The following is a 25479-nucleotide window of genomic DNA, read 5'->3' as shown; positions in this document are numbered from 1 at the left end:
TGCAGAGCGTGCTGGCGGCGGTTGTACTGTCAGTGCTTTAAGCTTTACACAGGCAAGTGAGACTTTCTGAGTTCAGGAACGAAGTCCCCCCCTTGTTTACACCTTTTCGCATCTTTGTTTTGGGGCCACATCTTGCTGCTGGTGCCTGGACCAGCGTTCCACGACTGTGGGGTCCTGTCTGGGGCACGCAGCAGTGCATGGGTACACTGCTCTGCTCAGACTGGGACTCCAGACTTCTCCGTGCACTCAACTCTGCTCAGCCCTCGAGACCCTGATACTAATCTGCTCTTATGTTTTTTTCATTAAGCAGTTTAGATGGTCTCGCTATGATAAGCTGCTACAGGAGTTGAAAGTTCTTATCTGTTTCTCTTGCTTTCATTATTTGTTTGTTTTTCTGGAAGAAGGAAAAGCTATTGGACTTTCTCATTTTCTCTGCGTGCTTAGTCATAGCTCCTTAAACCCAGGCTGTTTTTCACAAAAGCTGAGATATTGAGAAAATTCAAATTTCCTGTGTGGTCTTGTATGGAAAAATCTCTTTAGTTTTTAGATTGTAGCATATTGAAAACATACTTTCTTGTGAAGTGTTTACCATGTTCTACTCTGGTCTCACGCATCTGCATCCGCTCAGTTTAGAAATGCTGATCGCAAAATGACCCTTTCCCCCCTTGCATCCCAGAAGAAGGCAAAAGGTTTTGGTGCCTGGAGGTTGAAATGTATGATGCGGCATCTGGTAATGAATCAGCAGGTCCTTTATCTTGTTTGCCACAACAAGTTCACGTTTGTGTATTTTAGACGTCAGATCCAGGAGGGCGTCCTGCTGTCCCGATGCGACAGCCTCGGGGCTGGTTCGGGTGGGCAGACTCACCCGGGTAACGGAGGCTCCTCCAGCGTGTGTCTGTGCATGCCACGTCAGGCTTTGGGAGGGGACGTGAGCTGCCCAACAGCAAAATCTAGCTAAGCTCCAGTATTCAGGATCATTTGTATATTAGGTGAGGTAACAAAGATAGATAGGTTTTGTTTATCTTTTGGGAAAGGAAGTCAGAGAAGGGCCTTCCCTGTCTCAGGCTCTGCACTGAATAATTGAGATATCTGTAATCTAATGAGCACACTTCTCGAAACAGTTGATCTTCAAGGAAACCCTGTGAAAATAAGGCTGGCTGCAGACAGCGAGTTGAACACGGCTGCATGTTGATAGCATTAGTAGGATGCTGTTTCAGCGTCAGCCATCCTACCTGACTATTAAGCACGTGGTACCCTGCGGGCATCAGCCAAATAAATAATGAATGAGGCGTAATGTGTGGGGTGCGTTTTAAATGCATCACAACCAGGAAGAGGGTTCTGCTCAGGAAAGTGGTGCAATGGATGCCTTGGCAAATGAGCACTGTGGGAAGAAACGCAGAGCTATTTGCAATGTAAATAGGTTTTTAATTCAGTTTCACGGCCCCTCCCCTCATGCTGTTAAGTAAGTTTGACTTTGAAGTGAAGCCCGAAGAGTTGTTATCTGCTCAAAGGCAGAACTAACATTTTCATGTTATCACCTTTTTGCCCTGTGCATGAGGGAACCTGGCATGACAGATAGTAGTATTGTCTCCCTAGGAGCTCGTCGCTTCGCTGGGAGTCCAGTGCTGAGTTTAACACAAATGAACGATTTAAATGTCTTTGTTTTAATGTCTTGGCTAAAGAGACAGAAATCCCAATATTTCCTTTTCCTGTGTCTCCCTAGTTGAGCTAGAGCCCTTCCAGGGCTTTCTGCCTGGGATATCTGTGCCTTCAGCAGCAGCTTGCTTTAAACTCAGACTTAAGCCCTGGCTGAAAGGGGGTGCAGCTGAGACCTGCGGTCACCCAAGGAAAAGCCCGCTCCTGCCATGGGGGAAGGGTTTGCTGTCAGCCCGTAGCCGGTGCCACTGCAGCTCCTCAGCTACCAGGGACTACTCTTGAATCGCTTTGTCTCTGCACAACAAGGAACTTTGTTCAGTGTTTTGAAAATATTTGGCATTGAATGTTTTCTTTCTCAAATGGGGCTATGGTTAGGTGGTTTCCTCTTCCCTTCAAAATGAGTAAACTTCCAAACCACTAAGCTGGTGAGTATTGACTGACTCACCAATGGGATTAGCAGAGATCAAACACATTATGTCTGGTTTACTTGGACCTGGGCTTGTTGCAAGCCTGAACGCACGGCTTCCACTGGTGAAACAGTGCTAAGCTGCCGTATGTGTGCTGAAAGCCAACTGTTGGGTTGGTTGGATGGGGAGCGGAGTTAGGGAGAAGGGTTAATCCTTTATTCCTTGCCCATATGTACCACAGAAGCGACAGAAAATGGGTCAAACCCACCACTATGAGAGCACCTGTTAATGTTTTCTTTTCTAACAGAGGATTGGCTCTTACCAAGCACCAAATGACTTTTGCAGAGTGTTGTCGCAGCTCTTTTTCCTGCTGAATCACTTTTGGGAAGTGCAAGTTAGAAATTACCCCTCTTCCCAGGCCTTATCAGTTTTTGAGGGTTTAGTACCGAAAAGGGCCTACGTGCTCTGCTGAATGCGGTCTGTAGGCGGTTGGCAGCTCCTGAGGTTAAATTGCTCTTCCCCGCCTTGTGCCACGGCAGCCTGGTGCCGTGCGAATGGTGATCCTGGCTCTCCGCTGCCTTTCTGGAGCCGCTGCGCTTTGCCGTGGATGGGAAGAGCAGCATCAGGTTCTCTGCTGTTGTACTTTCGATGGATGAAACCCCACGAGCATTGCTGCAGAGAGAGCACCGATAACCACCCCAAGCACGCTGTGTTGCGCAGCACTCTGGCCGTGCCTGCATCTCCCCTGTTGCCAGGGCTTCTGCCTGCTCTCCTCCTGCAGAAATAGCTGCCGCGCTCTGCTAATGCGTCTGAAAATAGCCTGGGAGGAAGCAGAATGACTAGACCAAACAAACAGAATAGATCTCTCACCGAGACTGGGGCCTCTGCCTGGTCCCCCGGGTGCTGTGCGGGCAGCCCGGCCCCGCTGCGGGGTTTGCTGGGAGCAGCAGCAGGGCAAGATGCGACTGCCCCTTCGGAGGCTAGAGACGTGGACCCAAAGGCACGAGGCTGAGGAGGCATAGGGCTGGCTAGGCTTTTTGTGTCTGGATCTGCTGGCTGCAAGATGAACTGGGATGTTCAGGATGGAAAGCCTGACAGCTTGCAGCCAAGTGAGATGCAGTAAACCGTCAGCCCACGACGAGACCCATGGGAGTACAGCATTGGCTTTCACCCTCTGCGGCACATTCCTCTCTTGTGCAAACACACAGCCACACCTGAACTTGTGCAAATACTCTCCACCGTGTTAAATCCATTATGACCTTGGTGGTCGTGCTTATCAGAGCTAGATAATTAAGTTTTAACTCCTTGTATGGAAAGGGCAGTCCAGGAGTGGACTTAGGGTCCACTTAGGAGTGGTGGAAGTGGCGTTGGCCCTAGGGCGAGGGCTGGACTGGTGTTGTCCCCTGGTTCCCTGTGCTTTGTTTGCAGGCACTTGGGCCTGTTCTTTCCCCTTCTCATTAAAATAAATAAGCAAACACATTTTTTGGAGACTGGATTTACAGTGCAGCTCATGGGTTGTTGTGTGTGTAATGGCAGGGGGTGGCAGGACCAGCCGGTGCACCTGGGGCACCCCGGGATTCCTCACAGCGCTCCCCCCACAAGGCTGCTGGCAGGGGCACACGGACCAGGATCGCATCGCTGCTATTACTGCATATAACATCAGTGTATGGACGTGGTCAGGGAAATGGCGCAGCCATGCTGGCACGAATGTGTCAGGGATGAAATTCTTCACACAGCGGAAGGTCCCCCCGGGCGAGCCGGTGCTTGGGGTGGTGGTGGGACATGGTGGGCTGGGATGCGTGGGCCTCCTGCTTGCTCGGTTGCCTTCCTTGCCTTCTCCTGCCATTGCATGGACGTGCTTAGCCCAAGTGCAGGTGAGTTGTTTGGCTGAAAGCCAGAGGAAGAATTTGGCATCCAGCTCTCTTACACTAAAAACACTGAAAATGTGTGTCGATTGTTAGAGATATCCTCTGCTCATTTGCTGGTCCTGGTTAGGACCTGCAGGGACATCCCTGGAGAGGTCAGGCTGGGCTCAGCCCCGTGCTGCTGGGGCTTGGCTAGGAAGAAGGTTGTCCTCTTTCTCGCGCTCTCTCATGGGAAATTTATCTTTGTCATCTTTGTGTTCCATCCTGCAGTTTATTTACAGCATTCCCTTTATCTCCACAGGCCCGGCGTGATTACCATGCAGGCGCTTTCAGAAGAGGACCGAAGGCTGTGGATGGAGGCAATGGATGGCCGGGAACCGGTGAGCAGAAATATTAGTGAAAAAGTGTTGGAGAAAATTGTGGAGAGGTTTTTTGTAGCCTGGGGCAGATTGTTTGCTGCGAAGCAGCCTGTCATGCAGCGCCTGCCAGCCGGTGCGAGAGCTGTGTCCGTTGGGCAGCTTGTGCCTTCTGCCAAGAGAATAGTTTAAGCCCTTGGTTAAATATTTGAGGTAATACTGTATCTCCTGTGCTTGAAGGTGCGGTGGAAAGGAGGAGGGTAGGCTTGGCCAGCACAAACACGCTGCTGTGCTGTGCTGAAAGGAAAACATGGCAAAAAGAGCAGTGGAAGAAAATACGCTGTAGATTTCCAGGGCTTTTTGAGTCCTGCAGCTCATCTGGCAGCCGTTTCTGCGTCTTGTAGAGAATTGCAGATTTCGTGTGAGCAGAGGAGTGTAGCCCCTGTTCCCCATACTCAGCGATAGCCTCCTCGCTGCTGTGTTTGCTCCTGCCGTGCCAAAGCTGCACAGGCTTCCTCACCTCTGGAAGGGATTATGAAGGTTTTCAGAAAACTCACAGTTGTTGTTTTTTTATTTCTTGATGCGTATGCAAACTTTACTGCCAAGCTCGAAGAGCTTTGGCTGGTTCTGACTGGGTTCCCTCAGAGGAGTGCTGGTGTGGGCGCTGTGTGTCGGCAGCGTGGTCCTGCCTGGTTTCGGCGTGGCGGCTGTCCGGCAATGAACGGCAAACACAGCACCGCCGAGCAGCCTTTGTATGCAGAGCGAGACTAGGCTGTGGGCCTCTGTGCCTTGGCGTGGCCAAAAGTGTAGCAGGATACGAAGAGAAACTTTGCGGATAGCGAGAGCAGCCAGGGCTGTTACGGGACAGTCCATACATTTTTGGGTAGGTGTCTGCTTCTGGGCTTGAGTCAGGCTCTGGCAGTTGGAGGAGAGTTCATGCGGGGAGCAGAGTGTCCCATCCCAGCACAGCCCCGCTGCCACAGACTGGTATTGATTTGAGCAAGATTCCTTCCAAATCCACGAAGAGGCCCTTGTTTGTCAGAAAAAATGTTCATTAAAGCCAGGTGAGACGTGGATACATGCGGGCTGTTCAGTGAATGCTGGAAAGCACGTGCTGGGCTTAGTCAAGCAACTTGCTTTTGAAACGTGCAGTGGTTTGGAGGTCGGGAAGGCTGTGTGTGTGTGAGGGTGCTGCTGTGTATTTCGGGTAAAGCATTTCGTTGTGGATTACAGCGAGGTCTCAGCCTGGAATCATAGATCCTTTGGGTAATTCAGGTAGGACGGGACCTCGGGTGGTTTCTAGTCCAATCTCCTGCTCACAGCAGATTACTCAGGGCACTATGCGGTTGGGTGCTGAAAACATCTGAGGAAGGCGACTGCTCAGCCTCTCTGGGCTCCAGCTCGGCGGCTTCACCGTCCTCCTGGAAGAGTTTCTCCTGATACCCAGTCTGAACCTCTCCTGTTTCAATTTATACCTATTGTCTCTTGTCCTCCCGCCATGCACTGCTGTGAGGAGCCTGGCTCTTTTTTTCTGATGCCTTCCCTGTAGGAAGGGTGCCATCAGGTCCCCACAAAGCTCTTCCTTCTCCAAGCTGAATAAACCCCGCTCCCTAACAGGGCATGTGCTGTGTCGCTCGGACCTACCTCTGATGGTCATCACAGCTCTCTGCCACATTGGTTTCCTCCCTGCAGCAAAATTGTGCTTCTGGGACAAAAATGCTCAGTTACACCTGCAGACATACCATTTCCAAGAACAGGCATTGTGGGACGTGCAGGCACAGAGACAAAAAAGGACTGAATATGTGTTATGTGCACAGGACAGCCTCTGTTCCCTTTTTCTATTGCGTTGAAAAGGGGCCCTTGTTTGGGAGAGCCAGCCTGCTCCTCCACCTTGCCTCTTGACCCGGGTGGCCCTGCCCTGGGGCAGTTTTAGTGGGAAGACATACCAACCTCTCCAGTTCCAGCATGCAAGCTGTCTTGTTCCCTCCTAAAGTAACCCCCACCTTGATTCTGGTGGCACCTGGAGACAGGATAATATTTTCAGTTTCATTAGAAACAAAATGTGCATTCTTGCTCCTAGTCCGAATCAAGCCTTGTCCTCCTTCAGCCCGCTCACCTACTTCCCACTGCCTCACCTCCACTAAGAACTGTTTTTGCAAGGGTGCAAAACCCAGTCACCTGCAACTGGAGCTGCATGAATATGGTCATCCAGTTGCATTTTGACCTGCTGAATTTACCAGGATTTGGCACAACAGCAGAGCCAGTCTGTTAGGATTGGGTTGCAGAAGAGCAGCCAGAGATTTTGTGTGCTTGTAAAGCGCTATAGATGCAAAAGGTGCTATGAAGTAACCAATGCAGGACAGCCTGGATTATCCTGTTTCAGAATCTGGTTATGTGAACTCCTTCAAAAACACACAGGTCTTCGTGCTGCCGCCTGCGTATTTCTATTCTTCCCTATCATGCCCATCAGCTTGGGGTAGCTTGCTAATCCAGCACGTCAAGGATTGTTGCTGCGCATTTATGCAATACCTCATGGCACTTAAATGCTAATGGCGTTTAAACCTGGCCTTCCAGGTGTGGTGCGGGAGCCATGGGAATGAAGCTTGTATGGAAATGGATCCAAGAGGCATTTTACTGATGAAGATGGTGCGTGTTGACAGACAAAGTAGCTCCTTGTCCTCAGTTATCCTCCTCGATCCATCAAAAGTGGAGCTGTTGGTCTGTTCTGTTTGGGTTCTTATCTTGCAACACCAGGGTGTGCGATGTTACCTACTCTGCAGAGATTTCCTTGAGCAAGAGACAAAGATTTAACCTTTGGGCTCCTAGAAACATCCATTCTATGCTTTGACTATATTTTTGTAAGCAAAAAAAACCCTACTGGAAAGAATGTCTGGTTTTCCTTTGATTGGAATATTGAGTGTGGGAAAGATTGGCACAGTGGGGACAGTAATTCTATGTGCAAATTCAGGCTGTGGAGAGATTGAAGTGGACTGGAGTTTGTTTCTTAATTATAATTAAAAAACTAAAACCAAATGTTGTATTACATTTTAGTAAGGTCTAAACATAGAATGTGCACTGCATTAGCCAAGACATTTGTCACAACTTGAAAAGATTTATTATATATCTTACAGTCAAAGCAGTCTCCAGATAGCTATCATCAGTCTGTTAACTCTTACCACTTGTTATTAATTTGGCTAAAAACCCCGTGTTGACTTTGGGTTTTCTTTATGTTACAGAGGCTGGAAATAGGAGAAAATACTAACTCCGTAACAGAGCAGTTGCATTCATTTTTGTTGGGATATTCAGGATAAGTTTCCTATGTTTTTTCTCCTCTGGTGATGCAGTTTGCAAATGTATACGGTGGTGGCCAGAGTGATTCTGAAACTTCGTTGGAGCCTAAGTCAAGAATAAAAGCTGTGTTGGCTCATAGCGGTGGCTGTGGTAGGCTGGAGGATTAAGAGAGGCGCAAATTAGGCTGTTTGCTTTGCGGCAAAGAACTGAACAAGATAAGCATTTTAGCAAGGTTGTGGCTTTGCTTGCCAAGTCTGCAGTGAGCATGTCAGCCAAAAAAGAGATGTTGGTGTCAGCGGTTCCTGTTATTACCTTCGGAGCAGGTCGGTAATCTTAGAAATCATTCTCACATCAGTGAGGGCAGAAGTGGGCTACTGGGTTTGAAGTGTTTGGGACATGAAAGCGTTTCTCCAGGAAAGTGAGCCCCGCAATGTAAGGGCGTGTAGAGAGTTAAGGATATGAAACATGTTAGATCATATCCCTGTTGAGCTGTATTAATCCGTTGTCCATAACCTTGAGTGGTGATGGAGAAGTTAGTGTTAAATGGCAAATTCAACAGGCTGTGATCCTGTCAGAGGAAATAAGACATGGATGGGATCTGAGCAGTGCTGTTCTGGCACTCGCATCATGCTGCCCTTTGCTCGATTTCTTTTGTTTTTCTTTTTTGTTCTTTAAAGCAATACAAGTCTATAAAAATACAGCCAGCATTTCATATTGGAGTTGGTTTTGTTAGTGCTGTACAGCCGAGTGCACCACAGGCTGGGGACGAGCAGTCGGTCTCATGCCTTTGCAGGGAAGGGAGGGAGGACACTGAAATGGAGACACATCAGCAGTGCTTTCTCCTTTCCTTCTCTGCTCCCCTTACCCTCTCTTCAGTTCTTTAACATAATCTGCAAGTTTGTAAAGGCAAGAACAAAGTACAAAGTCCCTTGCATGCTTCGGGAGGCTTGAAGCTGGTCACTGAATGGAAAGGCAGCACTGCAGAAGCTGGTGGGTTTTGTCCTGGGACCTCCCAGGGGTCGGACCTGTCGTACTGGAAGGGCCCTGTTCCTCTTGGCACTCACGTGACTTAGTCCTTGGGTGGTGAAGCTCCATCCTCCAGAAAGCAAATAAGGTTTCTGCTCCCATTCTGGAAGGCTCTTTCAGGACCTCACCACTCTGATGTCTAGAAACCTTCCCAGGGTTTCCCACCCACCCAGGTTTAGTTGTGTCCAGTTCGTGTTTGCTCCTCCATGTGAGGACACTGGGCTGCACGGCCATTGAGCCGCATGAAGCTGAGGGCCGTGGGGGACAGTCGAGTGGTAGCTGTGGTGTCTGGGTTTTGTGCCGGGTGCTGAGACGCTGTGTTCATGTTCCCAACCAGGGGCTGGGCCTGGCTGGAAATGCGACGCTGTTTGTCAGTGCTGGGAACTGGCGAAGTTCAGAAGTAGTTACAGCTGAATTAATGGACGCCCAGAGGGCAAGATCCACAAAGTCTTTTAAATGATTTTTGAGATATTATGGAGCCACTTAGACTCTCTTAGGCCTTCCCTAGGTGCCGAAGATCTGCAGGCACCAGAAGCTCTTTGCTGAAAGCATTCTTCTGCATAGATGTGCCACTCCTTTGCTTGGGCAAGGAGCACCCTGCGCCCACTCCTGGCTGCCACTTCAGCAGCATGCTTTATCCATCTTGTTCTTAATTTATCTTCCTCCATCTGAGCCCAAACCAAACTCTTAGCCTTCAGTCAAGACCTGGCTCCCACCTGTAGCTATGGGTCATGGGTTGGAGTTTACGGTGGGTCTGTTGTTTATTAGCCTAATGAAATTAAGCGCCAGATGAGGTCAGCGTGTCTGAGTGCCTGTGAACCTGCACAAGCACCCAGAGCCTTTCCTTGGCAGCGGGGTGTCTGGTACTGCCCGATTTTGCAGGGTGCTGAGGGCTCTTGCTTGCAGCCAGCAGGAGCTCGGGGTGATCAGACATATCATGGTGGGTGTGAAGGACTCTATTCCCTTTCTGCAGCCGCCTCCAGGCTCCCGGCCATGACTCAGCTCAGCAGAGCCCAGCTCCTCCTCGGCTCTGTGGCTGCGAGGGCCACCCTGACCCTCGCTGGGGCTGTGGGCTGGGGCTGTGGCGGCCACCCTGGCACTTGGGTGACCGGGCAATGTTGCATCTTGGGTGTTTGGTGTCACCTCTGCGCTGCGTTGGGAGTGAAGGTCAGGCTCGTCATGCTCGTCCCCCAGCGCCGTGGGTGTGTGGGCAGCACAAAATGGAGCAGGGAGGCGTGGGGGGAGGCCGTACGGCCACTCTCCACTAGATGGCAAGCTGAGACCAGCCGAGACCAGCCTGCTCATTGCACTTGTGCCCCAGCGGGGCCAGGGCAGCCCTCCTGCCTCCCCAGGGGCTCTGCGGGGTGTCTGGGGCTGCCCTCGCCCACCCGCCCTTGGGGGCTGTGGGTTTGGGGGAGCGACGTGCCCCCCGGAGCCGGGCTGTCTGTGCCTGTCACCCAGCTCCTGTGCTCAGCCAGGGCCGTTTGTGCTGCATGGGGTGGGGAAAGGGCTTGCTTCCCAGTGTTGTCCCCAAAACCCGGCACAGCCCAAAATTAGAGCTGCTTCCCTCCTCTGTTCCTCTGTCTTCCTTCTCCTGCTGCCCCAAAACGAGCAACTGATAATTTTGGGGGCAGGCAGTGTTTAATCATGGTAAACGGAGGGGAGGTGAGTGCCGACCTTCAAAACTTGTAAGGTCTCTCGGCTTCTCCCTCCCCTCTGAGCCATGGGGGTCCTTCCCCCCTCCCTGTCCCTTCATGGCCTCCAGGCCTGAGGCTGGGCGTTTCCATAGTGACCACTGCCACCATCTCGTGTCACTCTGGTTTAGGCCTGGGGTGTCCTGGGGGCCCTTCCTGGGGTCCCTGCAGCGGATGCCGCAGTGCCCTGCTGCGGTGGGGCCTGCGCCTTCCTCGGAGCCAGCCCATGGTGGTCGTTGATTTGGTTTGGTGAAAGGAACAGAAGTGAAATAGCTGGCAATGTGGCTGCTAGTCAGCAGCTCTCCAGCCCACCACCGGCCTGGCAACGGCAGGGCAGGAGCCTTCCCTGTAGCGTTTCCCCACTCAGGGTCTCCAGCAGTTCCTCCGCATGGGCCGCGCGGCGGCCCTTCAGCAGCTCCGGACGTGCACCGCCGAGGCCGACGGCGGTGGGATGACGCCCACCAGTGCAGCGTGCCGGGGAACGCGTCTGAAACTCCAACTGCCGTGGTCCTGGTCCTGGCCCCTCGGCTGCGCTCCCCATCTGACAGCTGTTCGCCGGTGCTGGAGCTCATTCGGCACTGCTGCTCTGGAAATGTAGTGTTGTGTTTTTGTAGCAAACCCCAGCGTAACAACAAAGCCCAGCCTTGCATTCCTGTCCAACACGCAGCACCCTTGCCTCCCGCCTCCTCCTCGGGTATTGCTTCTGGGAATTCTTTCTGAAATTGTTTTTCATTTGCCTTGTCTAATTATACAAAATGGTGAGAGATTAATTTCCCAGTGGAAATGATGTCTTTTGAACTCAATCCAGTGCTTTCAACCTCGGCACTCCTGTCATTTTGGCTCATTCAAAAAATATATTAACTTGAAGGACTTCAGTCCCAACACCCGTGCCGCCACAGGGGATGGTTGGGCACCAACCGCACGCCTTCCCAACCTGCTCGTATTGCGCCGGGACTCACTGGAAGCTGCAAATCTGCTTTACCGTTTTAATTCATTTCATCTCCCGACTCCTCGGAGTTCCCTTTCTTCTTCTATATTGGTTTTGGTACTGCACTCATTACTTCTGTAGCTAAGTGTTTCCAGCAGAGCTTGAAAAACCCTCTTGGATGGAGACAGGGACCAGCGATTTGTGCTTTGGATGCAGTGTTTACAGCTGCCGCACCAGCATCAGGCGGGACTCGGGCACCAGCCACTCCAGTTAGTGATAATGTCAGCAGCACTTTTCTCTGAGAGTGCTGGCTGTGAATCGGTAGTCACTGAGAAAAGTGAAATATTAGAGACGCTAGAAAAATCTTCACCCAGAACATCTTTGACTACAGATGGTGGTCTTTGGCTGTTTTCTCTTTGCATGGGAGAGCCTGTGGGTGAGATGTCGGAGTGATCATCGCGTTTGCCCTTCTGGTGCTCTCAGGGGTTTGGTCCATGTCTGTCTCTTCAGCTTGTTTCCTCGCAGCCTTTTCCATGCTGATCTTTTTACCCCCTCGATCCCACAGGCGTGTGTTTCTGTGGGCTTTCCAGAGAAAGATGGTTATTTGTGTATGCTTTATCTTGAAGTTTTTTCATGGCCTTCGTCCTGTCTGGGTTTGTTTGCTTATGGCAAATTCTTTCTTTCTGTTCTGTTTTCCATGACCTGACTCATTCCAGTTGCTGCTTCTCCATCTCCCTGTCTCTCTGTCTTTGCTGAGCAGAACGTTTCTTCCCCACTCTGACCCCTCTCAATCTCTAAGTTTCTATTGTTTGCTTTTTTTCTTCACCTCTAATCTGCTCCCCGACCCAGACAACCTAGTGATCTTTCCCTGAATCGAAGCTGCAGTCTTGCCCGTGCTGTCGCACCACCTGGGAGCATCTGAACTGCCTCTGAGAGTAGCACCTCTGTCTCAGTGGAGGTACATCACGTGCAGCTGCAGCGATGGCGAGCCCCACTGCCGGCTTGGCAGCAAAACCTGGCCCAGTGGAGCTCCTGCTTGGCTTTTTTTTCATCCCGCAGTTCAAGATTTTTGCCCAAAAAACTGCTTTGTCCTTTTCTGGGGATAAGGTGGTAGAAGGGGATCCTCAGAGAATCAGCCTGAGCTTTCAGACCGAATGATAATTTGTCATGTTCCGTGTTAAGTTTTTGTGTCACATGCTCTTACCGCTGTTCCCTTCTTCTCCCTCTCCTGTTTTGTAACCTATTTTAAGCCTATAATAGTACTAACTTTACATTGAGTTTATAAGCTTTTATTTTGTTTCTAAAGCACTTAAGCCAGTGAGGTCCTAAACCTTGACTTCAGGCTTTTATTTATGGTTCCAGCAAATGCTGGTTGATAGCTTACCCAGCCAGAATCACTGTTGCTTCAGGCTGACAGGTTTTTTTGTCCTTTGCTTAAGAAGCTGTTTGAGTCATAAAGGGAAAAATACTGAGAGGAGCATTCTAGATCATCTGAAAAAGAGAAGAGAGCCCTCTGGAGTGCTTTTACCTAAAAGTGCTATCCCACCTACTTTCGGAAAGTTTGTGACCTTTTCTCTTTCTTCTAGCTCTATTGTTGGGGACATCCAGGAGCAGAGCAGTGGCTCCTGTCCCTGGTTTTCATCTCTTGTGCATCAATGCCTCGTCGTTTCTTTAATGCATTCTTTGCTGTAGCCAGCTTTGCTACAGCACTCTTTGTTGTGGTCCGTGCTGTGCAAATTGGCTACGAAAGTTGGGCTTTACTTGGAGACTAGGATGGTTGGTCCCATGACATGAGTTGGGTTTCACTCTCCCTTTGGGAGAAGCTGTTCATTCTGCTGGGGAAGCGTTGGCAGCTGCCCGTCTCCTCTCGTATTATCTTGCTGCTGATACCCACTGAGGCAAACTCGCAGAGGAGTGAGGGCTGGGGATTTGAGTGTAGGTCTGGTCACAGATCCACAGGACGTCGTACAACACATCTTTTATGTGGGACACCCACCAATTCTGCTGCAGCACGTGTTTTTCTTTTACTTTGGTTCAGGCCAGGAGGTGAGCGTGGTGTTGAGAGGTGATTTGAGTTTGCAGAGTCCCTGGGGAAAGATTGTTAATCGAACTTGAATTGCAGCACGCTGGCGACGAGTGCAGTGTGTGCGCGAACAGGATAGATCAGCTGACATGTGGTAACTTGTCTGTAAGTCTGGACCCAGACAGGCGAAACAGCTTAAGAAAAGGTTGCAGAGTGGTTGCATCAAGTGATTTTGTTACACTGCTTCGGTGTGAACCTGGCTGTCCACCCTCCGGCTGCATCTGTCCAGCTGTGCTGGCAGCCTCTGTGGGGAGGCACAATGCACTCCATTGGAATGAAAGACCAAAGAGAATATGTTCGCTTTCCTTTTCTCTCTGCGCTTATATCACCTCTACTTAGAATTATTTGAGTAGACAATTCACAGAACACGTAGAAATTCAGGGAATAGCTCCATGTTGGTAGAACAAACTTCTCTGCCAATTTGAATAGACTGTTAGAGTATTTTCTCTACTCTAAATTAAAAATTAAAGTGGTTCATTGTACAGTCAGTTGCAAAACTAGCCTCTTTCTTTGTTTCCTCCTTTACTGGTCCTTGCATTTCATTTTAAGCAGTGATTTACTGTCCTGCTACAGTCCCACCACGGTCCCTGACCCAGGCTTTTTCCTTCTCCTAGCTGCAGCATCAGAAGAAAGTCTGCCCTTCGAAAATCCAAACATTTTAATCATCTTATTTCTGTACTTCTGGTCTCTCTCCCGTGCCACCCTCGGTTTGCCAATCCTGGCAGACCCCCTGCAGCACTGTGCCTGTGCGGAGCCGGGGAGCTGGGCTGGGCTCTGGCAGGAGGAGGCAGGCTGCAGGCACAGCACTGCCGAGAAGGGCAGCTTCTGCGCTGGGCTCAGGCTGCAGCAGCGTGCAGGGTGGACGTGCCCCACGCTGTCTCTCCACCAGTGTTTGTCGGCTGCCATGTGGTAGAAACGCTCCTCACGAGTGCTGTGCCTGCTCACGGTGCTGTGTACATGCTGGGGGTGAGTAGTTTCCCAGGGAGGTTATTAGCGTTGTGGAATTTCAGATCGTGTCTGGAAAGGGGTAAATGTCCTGCAGTTTTGGAGAGGGGCACTGAGACCATTTAAGTCTCCATCGGGCTGGCTCCCAGCACCAGGGAGGCGAAGGGGCACTGTGAGCCCTGCGCTGCATCCCAGGACTGCTCCAGGAAGCCACCTCTGCAGCCTCCTGGGGCTCACAGAGGTCTCCCTGGGTGCGGAGGGCAGGGTCGGTGAGGGTGGGATCGTGGTCCCCTTTCTGCTGACTTTCCCAGAGCCTGGGTGTCCCCGCGGCCAACGTGGTGTCCCCCACGAGCAGCTGTGCAAACCGAGGATTAAAAGTGGTCTCACCTCAAAGATGTTACAGTCTTGGCATTAAACCACCAGCCATTGTTCAGAACAACTGGGCAGTGTAAAACCTCTTTTCACAGAGGAGGAATGTGAGGCGTGTCTGTGTTACAGTTATTTTAAAAATAAAGATGACACTGTCATTTAAAATTAGGTTGGTTTTGATGTGTTCAGACTCCTTGTTCGTCAGTAGATGTTGAAAGGAGGAAGGGCGTGTGTGCTTGTGGGAGAGAGGGAGAGCGAGAAGCTGGCCGGACTCCAGCGCAGATAGCTGGCAGAGGGGGATGTGCAAGTTGTTGCTCAAGCATCCTAGAAAACTTACGGGAAGCTGTTAGACTAGTAGAAGTTTTCACTTTTAATCAGTCACTTAAGTGATCTGAACAAATCTGCTCTGCTGGACTTGCTTAAAAATGCTGCTTTGTGAAACTTTAAGCGCTTTAGTTATTCCAAAAATGTATTTTTTTAAACCAGTTGACCTTTAGTTACATTATTCTAGAGACGCTGTATATCTAACATGCTTTTTTCCCCGTTGCTTCCGCCCACCCCCTTATTTTTCCCCCCAAACTGTCTGCTGCTTGATTTCCTGTTCACATTTAGACATGGTAGGTTGATAGTTTGACCCAGGTAATTTTTTTCCCCAGGTTGACCCAGGTAGTTTTTTCCTTGGGTGACAAAGACGGTGGGTTATATAACCGCGCTGAGCTAAGCAGTCCAGATGGCTGGCGGGTAGCCTGGTCGGCTTCGGCTTCGGAGGCTCTTGGGAATGCCTGCACTTGTAATAAAACGTGGGCTTGTTTTTAATTAGAACCGTCACTTAGTTCAGCTTGGAGAGACAGAAGAGCAAGACCCGTGTAGAGGATTCAAGCCCCCAGATGCTTCACTTTTGATAGATTTTTTTTTTTTCTTCTTTCTTTTAATCAGGCTCAGGCATTGGTGTAAGTTCTGAGCTGAAATTTATGTTGGAAGGAAGGAGGGGGAGAGAGAAGGAGGGAAGCGAGGTGGGGGGGTCGCTCTGACTGCAATGCATTAGTTCAGTGCTGAACAGTAGGTTGGGAGGGAGGGAGGAAAAGGGAGGAAGGAGGGAGGGAGGGAGGGAGGGAGGAAGGAGCTGCCAGGGACCCTGGGCCACCCTCTTCCAAATGAACAGCCCTTGTTTGAATGACATAAACCAGCATTTCACAGCAGGTTTCTGCTGCCCTGCCAAGTCTCACTTGGGAAGCAAGGCATATTTTTTCCTCCCCTCCCCCTGCAGGGAGGTTTGCAGGGATGTGGGCTGGGAAAGATCTTACTCCTATCTATATCGTTCTGGCTCAGAGAGCAAGGAAGGTTATTTCTAGCCACAACACAGTGTAGTCTAGCTCTGAAAATCCTGCTTGTAGTATGAAAACCTGGCTCTCGGACAAAAATAGAACAGGGTTGATAAGGCAGAGCCAGAAACAAGGGCTGATTTCATCAAGATTGCCAGGTGTCCTGCTTTTAACAAGGAAATACGCTTTTTTGTACATGAGCCTTCCTGCTCTGTACTTTGCTGGCATCCTGCTACTGGACTGTGTCCCAACATAGCAGCTCTGCAATGGTGTGCCAAGCTTGCTTGGGTGTCAGGTGCAGAGGATCCTGCCTGGCGTGATATGGACCTGTGCCGATCTTGCTTTTTTCTTTTTCTTTCTTTCCTTCCTTCCTTCCTCTTTCGCCCTTCCCTGTTGCTGCAGGGGGCAGGGTATACGGTGTCCTCCCCTCCCCAGGCATGCCCACCCCATCTCATGAAGGGAGCCCCAGGTGCCCGGAGGCTCTGGCCCTTCCTGTGCACACCCCGGGAGATGGCTCTCTGCGGAGATGGGGCTGAGTAGCGCAGTGGGAACTTGCAGCCAAGCAAATAGTCCCTGCCTTTCAGGGGTGTCGTGGTGTTGCACCTAATCATGTACAATCGGAGCATCGGTAGGCAGGTTTTGGGTACGACAGCAGGGTTGGAGAGGTGCTCTCTGTCTCCGAGGGCCAGAACTGTGCTTCCATACACAGTTCAATCCAAGTCTGGGCAGCTATGGGAAGTGGGGAGCCTATCCGCCTCTCCATCCTTCACTGTTCATTCTCTGTTTCTCTGGTGCTGGACCAAATGTTTGTGTGCCCAAGCTGTGAACCTGGTCTGGCTGCAGACTGTCAAGTAATAATAATACTAATAACTGGCTTGCTGGGTTAATTTTCAGCTGGATGAGACTCCCTGCGCAGCTGTGTAAGTGCTACCGCTGTCTTTGCTAGCAGCAGTGGGAGAGCATGGCTGTGAGCGTGTGGAGGGCGAGATGGTTCCCTTCAGCTGCAGGATGGTGTTAGATAAACCGAAGCCAGCTGCGAAACCACAGTGTCATGCTGCTGCCTGTGGGGCTGAGCAGGGGCACCACGACCTCCCGTGGACACGCAGGCACGAGGACGCGGGGCATTCGGCATGCTTTGCGGCTCTGGTACCTGCCGGTGTACCTGCCTGCTCGTACGAGGGCAAGTGAAACGGCATGTCAGGAGCATCACTGTGACAGCAAGAGCAGCAAAACGATGCACAAAGTGTTCCTGGCAAGGGAAACACTCGCCTGGGGAGTGCCATTTTTTCAGAGCAACTTCTGGGGCTCTCGGGGGCAAGCTGCCATCCGTCTACCGGGCATCGCCTTCTCCCCTCTTTCCTCCTATGGCGTGGGAAAGCAAAGCAGAGGAGCCAGCTTCTCCGACATCACTCCCAAGGGAAAGGTGCTCATGGTCTGTGTGACCGAACGAGGGGAGGTACGGAGAACTGTAGGCTGCCTGTCTTCATGAAGGCCAGTTTTGGCAATAACATGGAAAAGACAGCAATGCAGTAATAGCCACATGAAAAGAAAAGTGAGCGCCAACATGCCTGGCCAGAAGAAACGGATAATCCACAGATTGGCCTTTCTCAGAAGTCCTTGAAAGTGCTTGCACCCAACAGCAGTTTGAGGAAGTGAGGAGGTAGCTCCGTATAGTCTTCACAGTCAGAGAAAACTTGCCACCTATATATGCTAAAATTAGGCTTGAAAATGCTATTTTTTCACTTTCTTTTTCTCTTGAATTGCTGTGGAAATAATGGAATATTTGGCGTTAAAAACAGTAGAAACAAAACAATGCCTTATTATCTTTTAAACTGAATGTGCTCAATAATTCACTGAAGTTTTGCTCTCTTGAAATCACTGAGAGTTACCCAAGATGTCCCTGTAAAACCTGTTTGTTGTCATTTACAGTGCCTTCACTACAGTTCATCAGAGGGGATTTTTGTGTGCTGCCAAAGCTGTAAGTGAATGCAAGAGTTAGTCTTCTCTGGCCTTCTCCTAAGAGCACCTGAGCACTGTGCAACGTTATCCTGAAAGGATTTTTGCCCAGGCATTGCAGGATAATTTTCATAAACCTTTTCCTTAATGGTTGCTGCTTCTCAGGCTTCCAACTCCTTGCGTAGGATTGGAAACAAATTCTCCAGGACTGATCTTGATGTGTTTCAGTTTCTGTTGTGCTCTGAAGGGGACGAGGACTTTAGGGTCCGGGCTGTGGGGAAGTGATCAGGTGCATCGTTGGTGTCCAAGTGAGAAAGACATTAAGAGGAAAGACTTGGTCCAAGTGGATCTTCTGTTGTCCCTCTCATGTAGGGCAATTGAACGGGTAGGAAAAGGGACGTGTAAGAGTCCCAGCATGCGGTTCCCGCTGCTGGGCTGAGCGAGCCCTCATGCAGCAGCTGCTTTGCAGCTTCAGGGTGCTGCAGACACCACCCGCCTAGCACCATCTGAGTCGATCTGAGTGGCTGGACTCCAGTCTGCATGCTGTTTTTCACCCCATTTTCCCTTTTCCTTTATTAAAAGGTTGCAAAACACCCATGTAAAATATCTGTGCTCCTCCTGCCCATGTCTTCACAACCTGTCCCTGGGTGGCTGGCAAGCCAGTTGGACTACCAGTTCTGAGGGAATATAATGATTTCTATTTATACTCTTTTGGCTTGTGCATCTTCTGAGCTGAAAGTTGAAAAACTCGTTCATGGTTGTTTTGAGGATTTCTGAATATGAATCACAAGGAAATTGCATAACACTGCAGCATTTCCTCCTATTGCTCAGGGCTTTACAAACACTGCGCTCCTCCAGGGAGACCAAGGAAATCTGGCAGGACTGGCCCATTTTGATGGTAGTTTTAGTCTAAATGGAAAGTCTGGGTTGAAGGGTAGGTCCCAGCACTAGTAAAAGGCGCGTAAGGTGGAATCTTCCATGCCAGGGCATGAACTAGGTGATTGAAATGGGTGGGTTCCTTCTCAAATGGAGATCCCTCTGTCTGTGACTGCAAAACAGGACTGCTGGCCCTGTTGGTTAAGGCTTTCTATAAATCACTGCCACCTCCCACCTCTGAGAAGCTAGGCAATTCTTTCTTCTAGATTTGGGCAGAATTTTGTGCCCATCTTGGAACCTGACAGATTTTTGGGAACTGTGCTGAACACCGTGCAACCTCCAAGGGGTACAGCTTAGGTTGGGCCACTTTGAATTTTAAATTAAAAACTGCTTTGTATATGAAATGTAGTGTATTCATATAAAGGATGTGCACATACATGCAAATGCCGTATGGAAGCACAGTTTATTTATTGTGGAGGTTAATAAATGTCATGGCCAGCCAGTGTGAAGCCTGAAATGAGGAAATAAACATAAAATTACTCAACATCTTATTTTCTTAGTTCCTCTTCCAAACCCCCAGCTACTTCCTTTTCCTTTTCTTTTCCTACAATCCAGTTTCATCCCAAACAACCCACATACCTGTTTGCTCTTTGCATGCTTACGTGTGCAGTTCATTTAGGATCAGGTTGGAAAACCGATGGATTGGATTCTTCTTGGTTTACCTGTGTGCGAGCAGAAGATGGCATCAGGCCATGCATGGTGTCTGTAGAAGTATTTTAGGTTATAGATGGTGGCTCTTGGAGGATTTTTGATTATGAAAATCCACAGCTTATGTTTTTATTACCCGCAGCTCCAACGTAGGTATTTATATGTAGTAATGACTACTTTGATTTGAAGTTTGAGGGGGGGACTGGGGTGGGTGGGTACAGCGGTCCGCATTACTTCTTCTACCCATAGTTTGGTCCACGTGATGTTGGAGACGTGAATCGAGGAGAAAGCAATCAGCTGTGGCTGCGGGTAGGATGTAAAGCGAGTTACCCTCCGGCTCGTCCCACCGGCAGCGAGGGGACGAGCGGCTTGGCGTTGTTTCCTGGGCTGTCTGTTCTAGCTAGCACACCCCGGAACATCGCAGGCCTCTTAATGGTCTGTATAAAACTGTTTCCTCTGCAAAACGTAGTGTATATTTGGTGAAATATTTCACCAGGAAGAATTAACTTGTTCTTTGAGAAATTGTCTAAAATACTGAGTCGATAATTAAGCATGGTGCAAGTGTTCTGGGGGGGATTTTAACTTTGCAGGAAAATTTCAAAATAATCATAAATTGCAATTTCTGTTGTGCTTTTATAAAATATATGCTTCCGGATTAATTACAGATAAATCTCAGAATTTTTCAATAATAGGTCATAAAAGCCTTGTTTAAGCCTCCAAATAGCAGTGATTCTGCAGAAATTAAGCAGCAGTAGCTTCCACTAAAAAAGGTACGATCCGGTTTTGTTCAGGATATTTGACCATCTGCAGTATGAATTTAGAAAACTGAGTTGAAGGCATCAAGGTCTGCAAATTTTGTATTAGGTTAATATATATTTTTTTACTGTTAACATCACTTCTGAAATTTCTAGTAAAGATATTTTGGCTCTGAAGATACAATCAAAGGGGAATAATTAGTGAGAGCGTGATGTTAAAAAGATTGCAGTGCTGCAGGGTAGGGATTTGTCTCCAAGTTAGTCACTAGCCCCAGTTTTGTGAGTTTTATAACTGAACCTGTTCCCACAGGTGGTACTTGGGACATGAGCCCTTTACCTCTCAGCAAACGCTTTCTTCTCTCAAATTTCCTACCCTTTGTTAGTGACTAATACTGAAAAGTGAAAGAAGCTTTTTACTTCATGAGAAGCTTTCTGGGTTTAGGTCTGTTTTCTCCAGAGTGTGTTAACAACAGGAAAATGGTGTGTGTGCATATACAAATACACTTATTTTATGGTATTTTATCATCTGGCTCTATCCTGGGCGATGTGTGTGTCTGCAGAACTGCCTGTTCTCAGCCTCTTACGGGCTGTCTGCTAAATGTTGTTACCCTGCGAGGTGTAACCACACTGTCCCTTCGCACGTAACGCTGGCACAAGCGTCAGAGCCCCATGTCTCGGCGCTGCACCCCACGCCGAGCCGGCACCCGGCGCTCACCCATGCGGCTGTGGTGAGGCAGCCTGCAGCAAACCTTTGCGCGGGAATTGTGTACAGACATGCGAGAGAGAACATTTTGGGAGGGGGAGAAAGACATACCTGCCTCTCCCTTCAAATCCAGCACTTGGCAGTTGTTTGGAAGAGGTCTTTGAAGGCCGTGTGCTCCCAGCCTGGCGCCCACCTCTCCCAACACTTCTCCCGGGACAGACCTGGCCGCAGCTGCAGGTCTTGGCGCTGTGCATCTGCCCCGGGCACGCCAGTCCCCCGCGTCCTGAGCCGCTGTGCAGCCTGTGCCCCCGATGATGCCCGTCTGTGTGCTGCAAGCAGCGAGCCTGGGGTAGGGTAGAGGGCATTGCTGTGGAGATCTCGCAACTATTTAATGACTGTTTTGTCCTTTGCCATACAAATCCTATGGGGAATTATTTTTAGTCCTTTACACAACCAAGTGAGGTGTTTCCCCCTCTGCACGCTCACTGTCCCTTTGGTCCTCTGCCCTGGCAGAGCAGACGTGCTGCTGTGCAGCTGGCGCGGGTGGGCAGCCCTGAACCTGGGGGAGATGTTTGCAGGCGAAGGCTTTGCATGGTTGGCAGGCAGCGGTGGGACGATTGCTTGTGCTGGATTCAAACCTGGTGAAGGAGAAGCAGCTGTGGTCACCATGCTGGCTGCAGCTGCAGACCGGTGCTTCTGCCCAAGGACCGTGGGCAGCGGTGGGCTCGGGCTGCCGAGCGGACCTGGGACAACAGGGGTGGCTTCATAGCTTCTGCTGGAAGAGCAGCTCTGTACAGAGCTTCGAGGATCTTCGTTGTCTGAACACAGATCCAGGGATGGAGCAACCCAGTAGCTGTGGGGGCTACTGGAGGTCCCCCCAGCCGTGCTGAGGTTTTCTATGTGCTGAGCTCTTCTGTTCTGGACTGGGTTGCAGAGCTTGTTCACCAGAACCAGGCAGCTCCGAGAGCACGCTGTGCATGGGGAGTGCCAGGGAGCGTAGGGCCTCCACTGCCTCCATCCCTTGGCAGAAGTGGTTGGATTTATAATTTTCTGCAGTGCTGTAAAGATGAATTGACAGTGTAACAGTGTGGTGGAGTTACAGGAGGATGGTGCAGGGGAAACATGCTCCTGTCTGAACAATCTGTAACTTTATTTTTGTCAGTAATCAATGGAGACTTGGGTATAATGAATAGTAAGAACCTCTTTAAAATTCAGCACCCTTTCACAAGGAAGAAGGTTGGTCTGTCAACTGACTTGCATGTGAAGCTTAGTCTTAAAATGCTTCCTTTTGCTTTAAGCCCTGCATATTTTCAAGGCTACTTTGGGAAGAGAGGAATATTAATATCCGTAAAGCCAAGCTGGGCAGGAATGACCTTTGCCGTGCCAAGACCCCGAGGGGTCTCTGCGGGCTGGGCCAGCCCAGTCTGGCTGCACTGAGGGCATGTTTTTGACAGCAGGGCAAATGCTCGCCCTTAGGGTGCTGGAGCAGCTTCGCTCTTGGACCTCTTACACAGCAGGCCTTTCTTCAAACTTGGGAACTTTCTCTTATCCTAAAAAACCTCTCTTCAAAAGGCTTGAGGCAGTACAGGAAAAGGATTTCTTTTTAAAAGTGATGTTTTTCTTGGAAAAGGAAACGATATTACAGAATTGGGGCTTGGTTAAAACCTTGATGTTATAGAGTGGTGTTAATGGATTAACACACTGACAATGGATAAAAGGTTTGTCCTTAATAAGATGGATGTAGGATGACAGTATCTCCTTGTTTTATGGTTGCATAGTTGACCTCTGCGTGAAATTTCCTTTTCACTGTGTGCATACTTTGCAATTAATGGCATAAGCATATTGTGTTTCCTTGTCTGTCCTTTTCCCTTTTTTTAAAGAACAGTCTCTGATGATTAACAACCTCTCTATTGTTTCATGTAACCAAACTGGAAGAGCAAATATGCAGGCAGACACATTTTTCCCCGTAGCTGATGTGCTGTGCACCATAACTTGAGCTGCATGACTAGTCCTTTAGGCCTGGGCAGCAGAGGAAACCACTGGGAGAAGGACAGCAGATAGCGAATCTGTGCCAGGAAGCTTGTCAGGTGCCAGAGCAAGTGGCTGAAAGCTGGGTTGACCCAGAAGAATTGGAAAATATTTTGGTGTCCCAAGCACAGGAGCTGGTGTGCGCTCAGCAAGGGCAGTGGCCAGGCTGGGACAGCACCCCAGGCCAAGCAGGGTGCTGACTGGGTGGATCTCTTGGGTAGTAACCTGGCTGTAACTGGAAAGCAAGGCTGTAAGAGCCGAGTCACCCTTTTATTGTATATAGTGTTAACCTATATGCCTGGGGTGAGCCAGGGCAGAGTGCAGGGCTTGAAGTCTGCGTGGGATCCCAAGGAAGGGCCATGCATCTGCAAGCCTTTGAATAAGAGTTACCTCAAGCTGTCTCCCTGGTCCCTTCAGCGAGTCTTCAATGCTGGTACTGACGTTGGAGAGAAAAACTTCTTTAGGGAAAGTTGACTTCATGGCCAGGGCTGCTAGGCAGCACCACTGGTGGAGGAGCCCGCTGTTGGTTTCCTTCCCTCTTTTCACTTACTTTATTTTCTTGATATAAACATTGTTCCTGGAGGAAAACTCACGTGCTGACTACAGCTGTTTCTGCTGCTGAATCATCCCTCAGTTCCCAGATGTGGGATGATAGATTTTCTCCTGCAAACAAAAATCTCTACTTTGTCTTGTGTTGCATAGCTAGGTGCCCTGGGAGGGGGAGAGGGAAGGTGCTCCTTGGGAAATATTCCAGGAAGAGCAGGAATTCGTGTTGAGGGGTCACACTCTGCCCAAACCCCCAGTTTTGAGTTACACTGTTAGATTTGTGCTTCCCTGAATGTGTCCTGGGTGGCGGAGCTGATGCAAGCCGTCCTGCCGCCCTCCGGCTGGTGCCAGCACAGCTGGCTGTGGCCTTGCGGTGGATGGCGTCGAGGGACAGCTCTCCCTCCGTTAAAAGATAAACCTGCAGGAGACAAACGAACAAGTTCAGTTCATTCTTTAACGCTGACTAAGTTCCCTCGGGCAGCTCACCGCCCCGACTGGCACGTGCAGCCGGTGTGCAGGGCGAGAGCTGCTCGCGTCTGCTTTGCCACCGCAGAGGTGTTCGTGGAGCTGCAGCTTCGGTGGCTCTCCACAAGGCTGGCACCGTGGCCGACAGGGAGGAGAGCACAGGAATAGCCTGTGTTTTGATGACCTCCAAGGAAGGCATCTGTTTAAGTGGCCTAACGGTGATGTGCTATGTGACACACAGCCTTTTTGTGGGTTTTTTTTGGTATGGGCAACGGGGATATTGGGCTGGTGTTAGGGCACCCAGGGTGAGCGTGGTGGCGAGGTTAGCTGTGGTCAGCAGTGTGTGTGCCTAGCTGCCGCTGGCACCGATCCTTTGAGGACATTATACTGTCCGCTTTCGGCCTCGTGCTTCTGCTGGAGCTTTTGGGGGAAGTCCCGACAGCAGGGACTCTGCTGGAAGCACACAGACCCTCGCACCCAAGGGCAGCTTCTGAATTTCTGTCCTCGGTGTTAATATCATTTATTGGGAGCCTGTGGTGGGAGAGGTCGAGAAACGCTTGCCTGCCTGATTGCAGATCAGAGCCTCTCCTCCTCCCTGCTCTCCTCAGATGTGTCGGCTGTTGCTGCCTTGTGTGTTGCTATCAACATCGCCTTTGGACACTTTCCTTCCTTGCTTGCTATTTCTGGAGGGAGCATGTGATTAAATCAGTTCCCCGTGCTTCGGTCCCGGTGGAAGGGGGCTCCCAGCTTTGTTCCCAGCAGAGGAAGGGTGTGCACGCCGCCGGCTCCGTTTAACAGCCTACACAGGCCTTTTTTCCTGTTTGAATGGATGCTGCCGTGCTCGGCTCCAGCTTGTGATGCTGATGGAGCGCTGATGTGTGTGTGTTTCTGTTGGGGCTCTGGGTTGACGAAGGATTATTTTAAAACATTTTACTCTGTTGAGCTAGAGAAATACAACCTGTCTGAAGGCTGATCTTCTTACAGCCGCAGTTTTCATTATGCTATGCTTTTAAATCATCCTCAAACTGTGATTAAAACCTTCTGCCATTGTTTTTCCCCTTTTTATTGTATCCACTGAAACATTACTTTACTTTAATCTAAAGTAGCCAAGCTGTAGGAGCGATTGGGACAGGGGGAAGAGCACTGGTAGTCGAAGACAGGAGAGTCTTGGGATGAAGCCACAGCGTTGGCTCAGAGGGTGGCTCTGTCGCGGGCAGTGCTGGGTGCATTGCCTCATCCTTCTGCGTTTCAGGTCCTCTCTAAATTATTGACATTTCTTTTCCTCTCTTACTCTACTCTTTGCCTGACTCGTTCATTCAGGCTGTAAGTACTTGTGAGCGAGGGTGGCTTCCTACTCCTTGCCTGAGTTGCACCTACCAGATGTTACTGTCATGCCCGTAAGATGTAAAGGGAATTGTCTGCTTTGCTCTAAGTTTATGTCCTTTATGTGCGTCTTTGAGAAGAGCATAGAGGAGAGGAATGCCCACCTTTGTTTTGTTT

General features: G+C 49.9%; 1 protein-coding gene across 1 annotated transcript in view; it reads left to right on the top strand.

Annotated features, from left to right (window-relative positions):
- The window catches only part of ARHGAP26 (Rho GTPase activating protein 26), a 132063-nt gene that overhangs the window by 17006 nt on the left and 89578 nt on the right, over positions 1-25479 (top strand). Inside the window, exon 10 of the mRNA XM_009331385.1 lies at positions 4230-4308. Coding sequence (XP_009329660.1) covers positions 4230-4308 — 79 coding nt within the window. The remainder of the gene's footprint in view (positions 1-4229; positions 4309-25479) is intronic.

The sequence above is a fragment of the Pygoscelis adeliae genome, unplaced genomic scaffold (genome assembly GCF_000699105.1).
Source record: "Pygoscelis adeliae isolate BGI_AS28 unplaced genomic scaffold, ASM69910v1 Scaffold108, whole genome shotgun sequence".
Classification (NCBI taxonomy): Eukaryota; Metazoa; Chordata; class Aves; order Sphenisciformes; family Spheniscidae; genus Pygoscelis; species Pygoscelis adeliae.
This window is presented reverse-complemented; position numbering and strand designations above follow the sequence as displayed.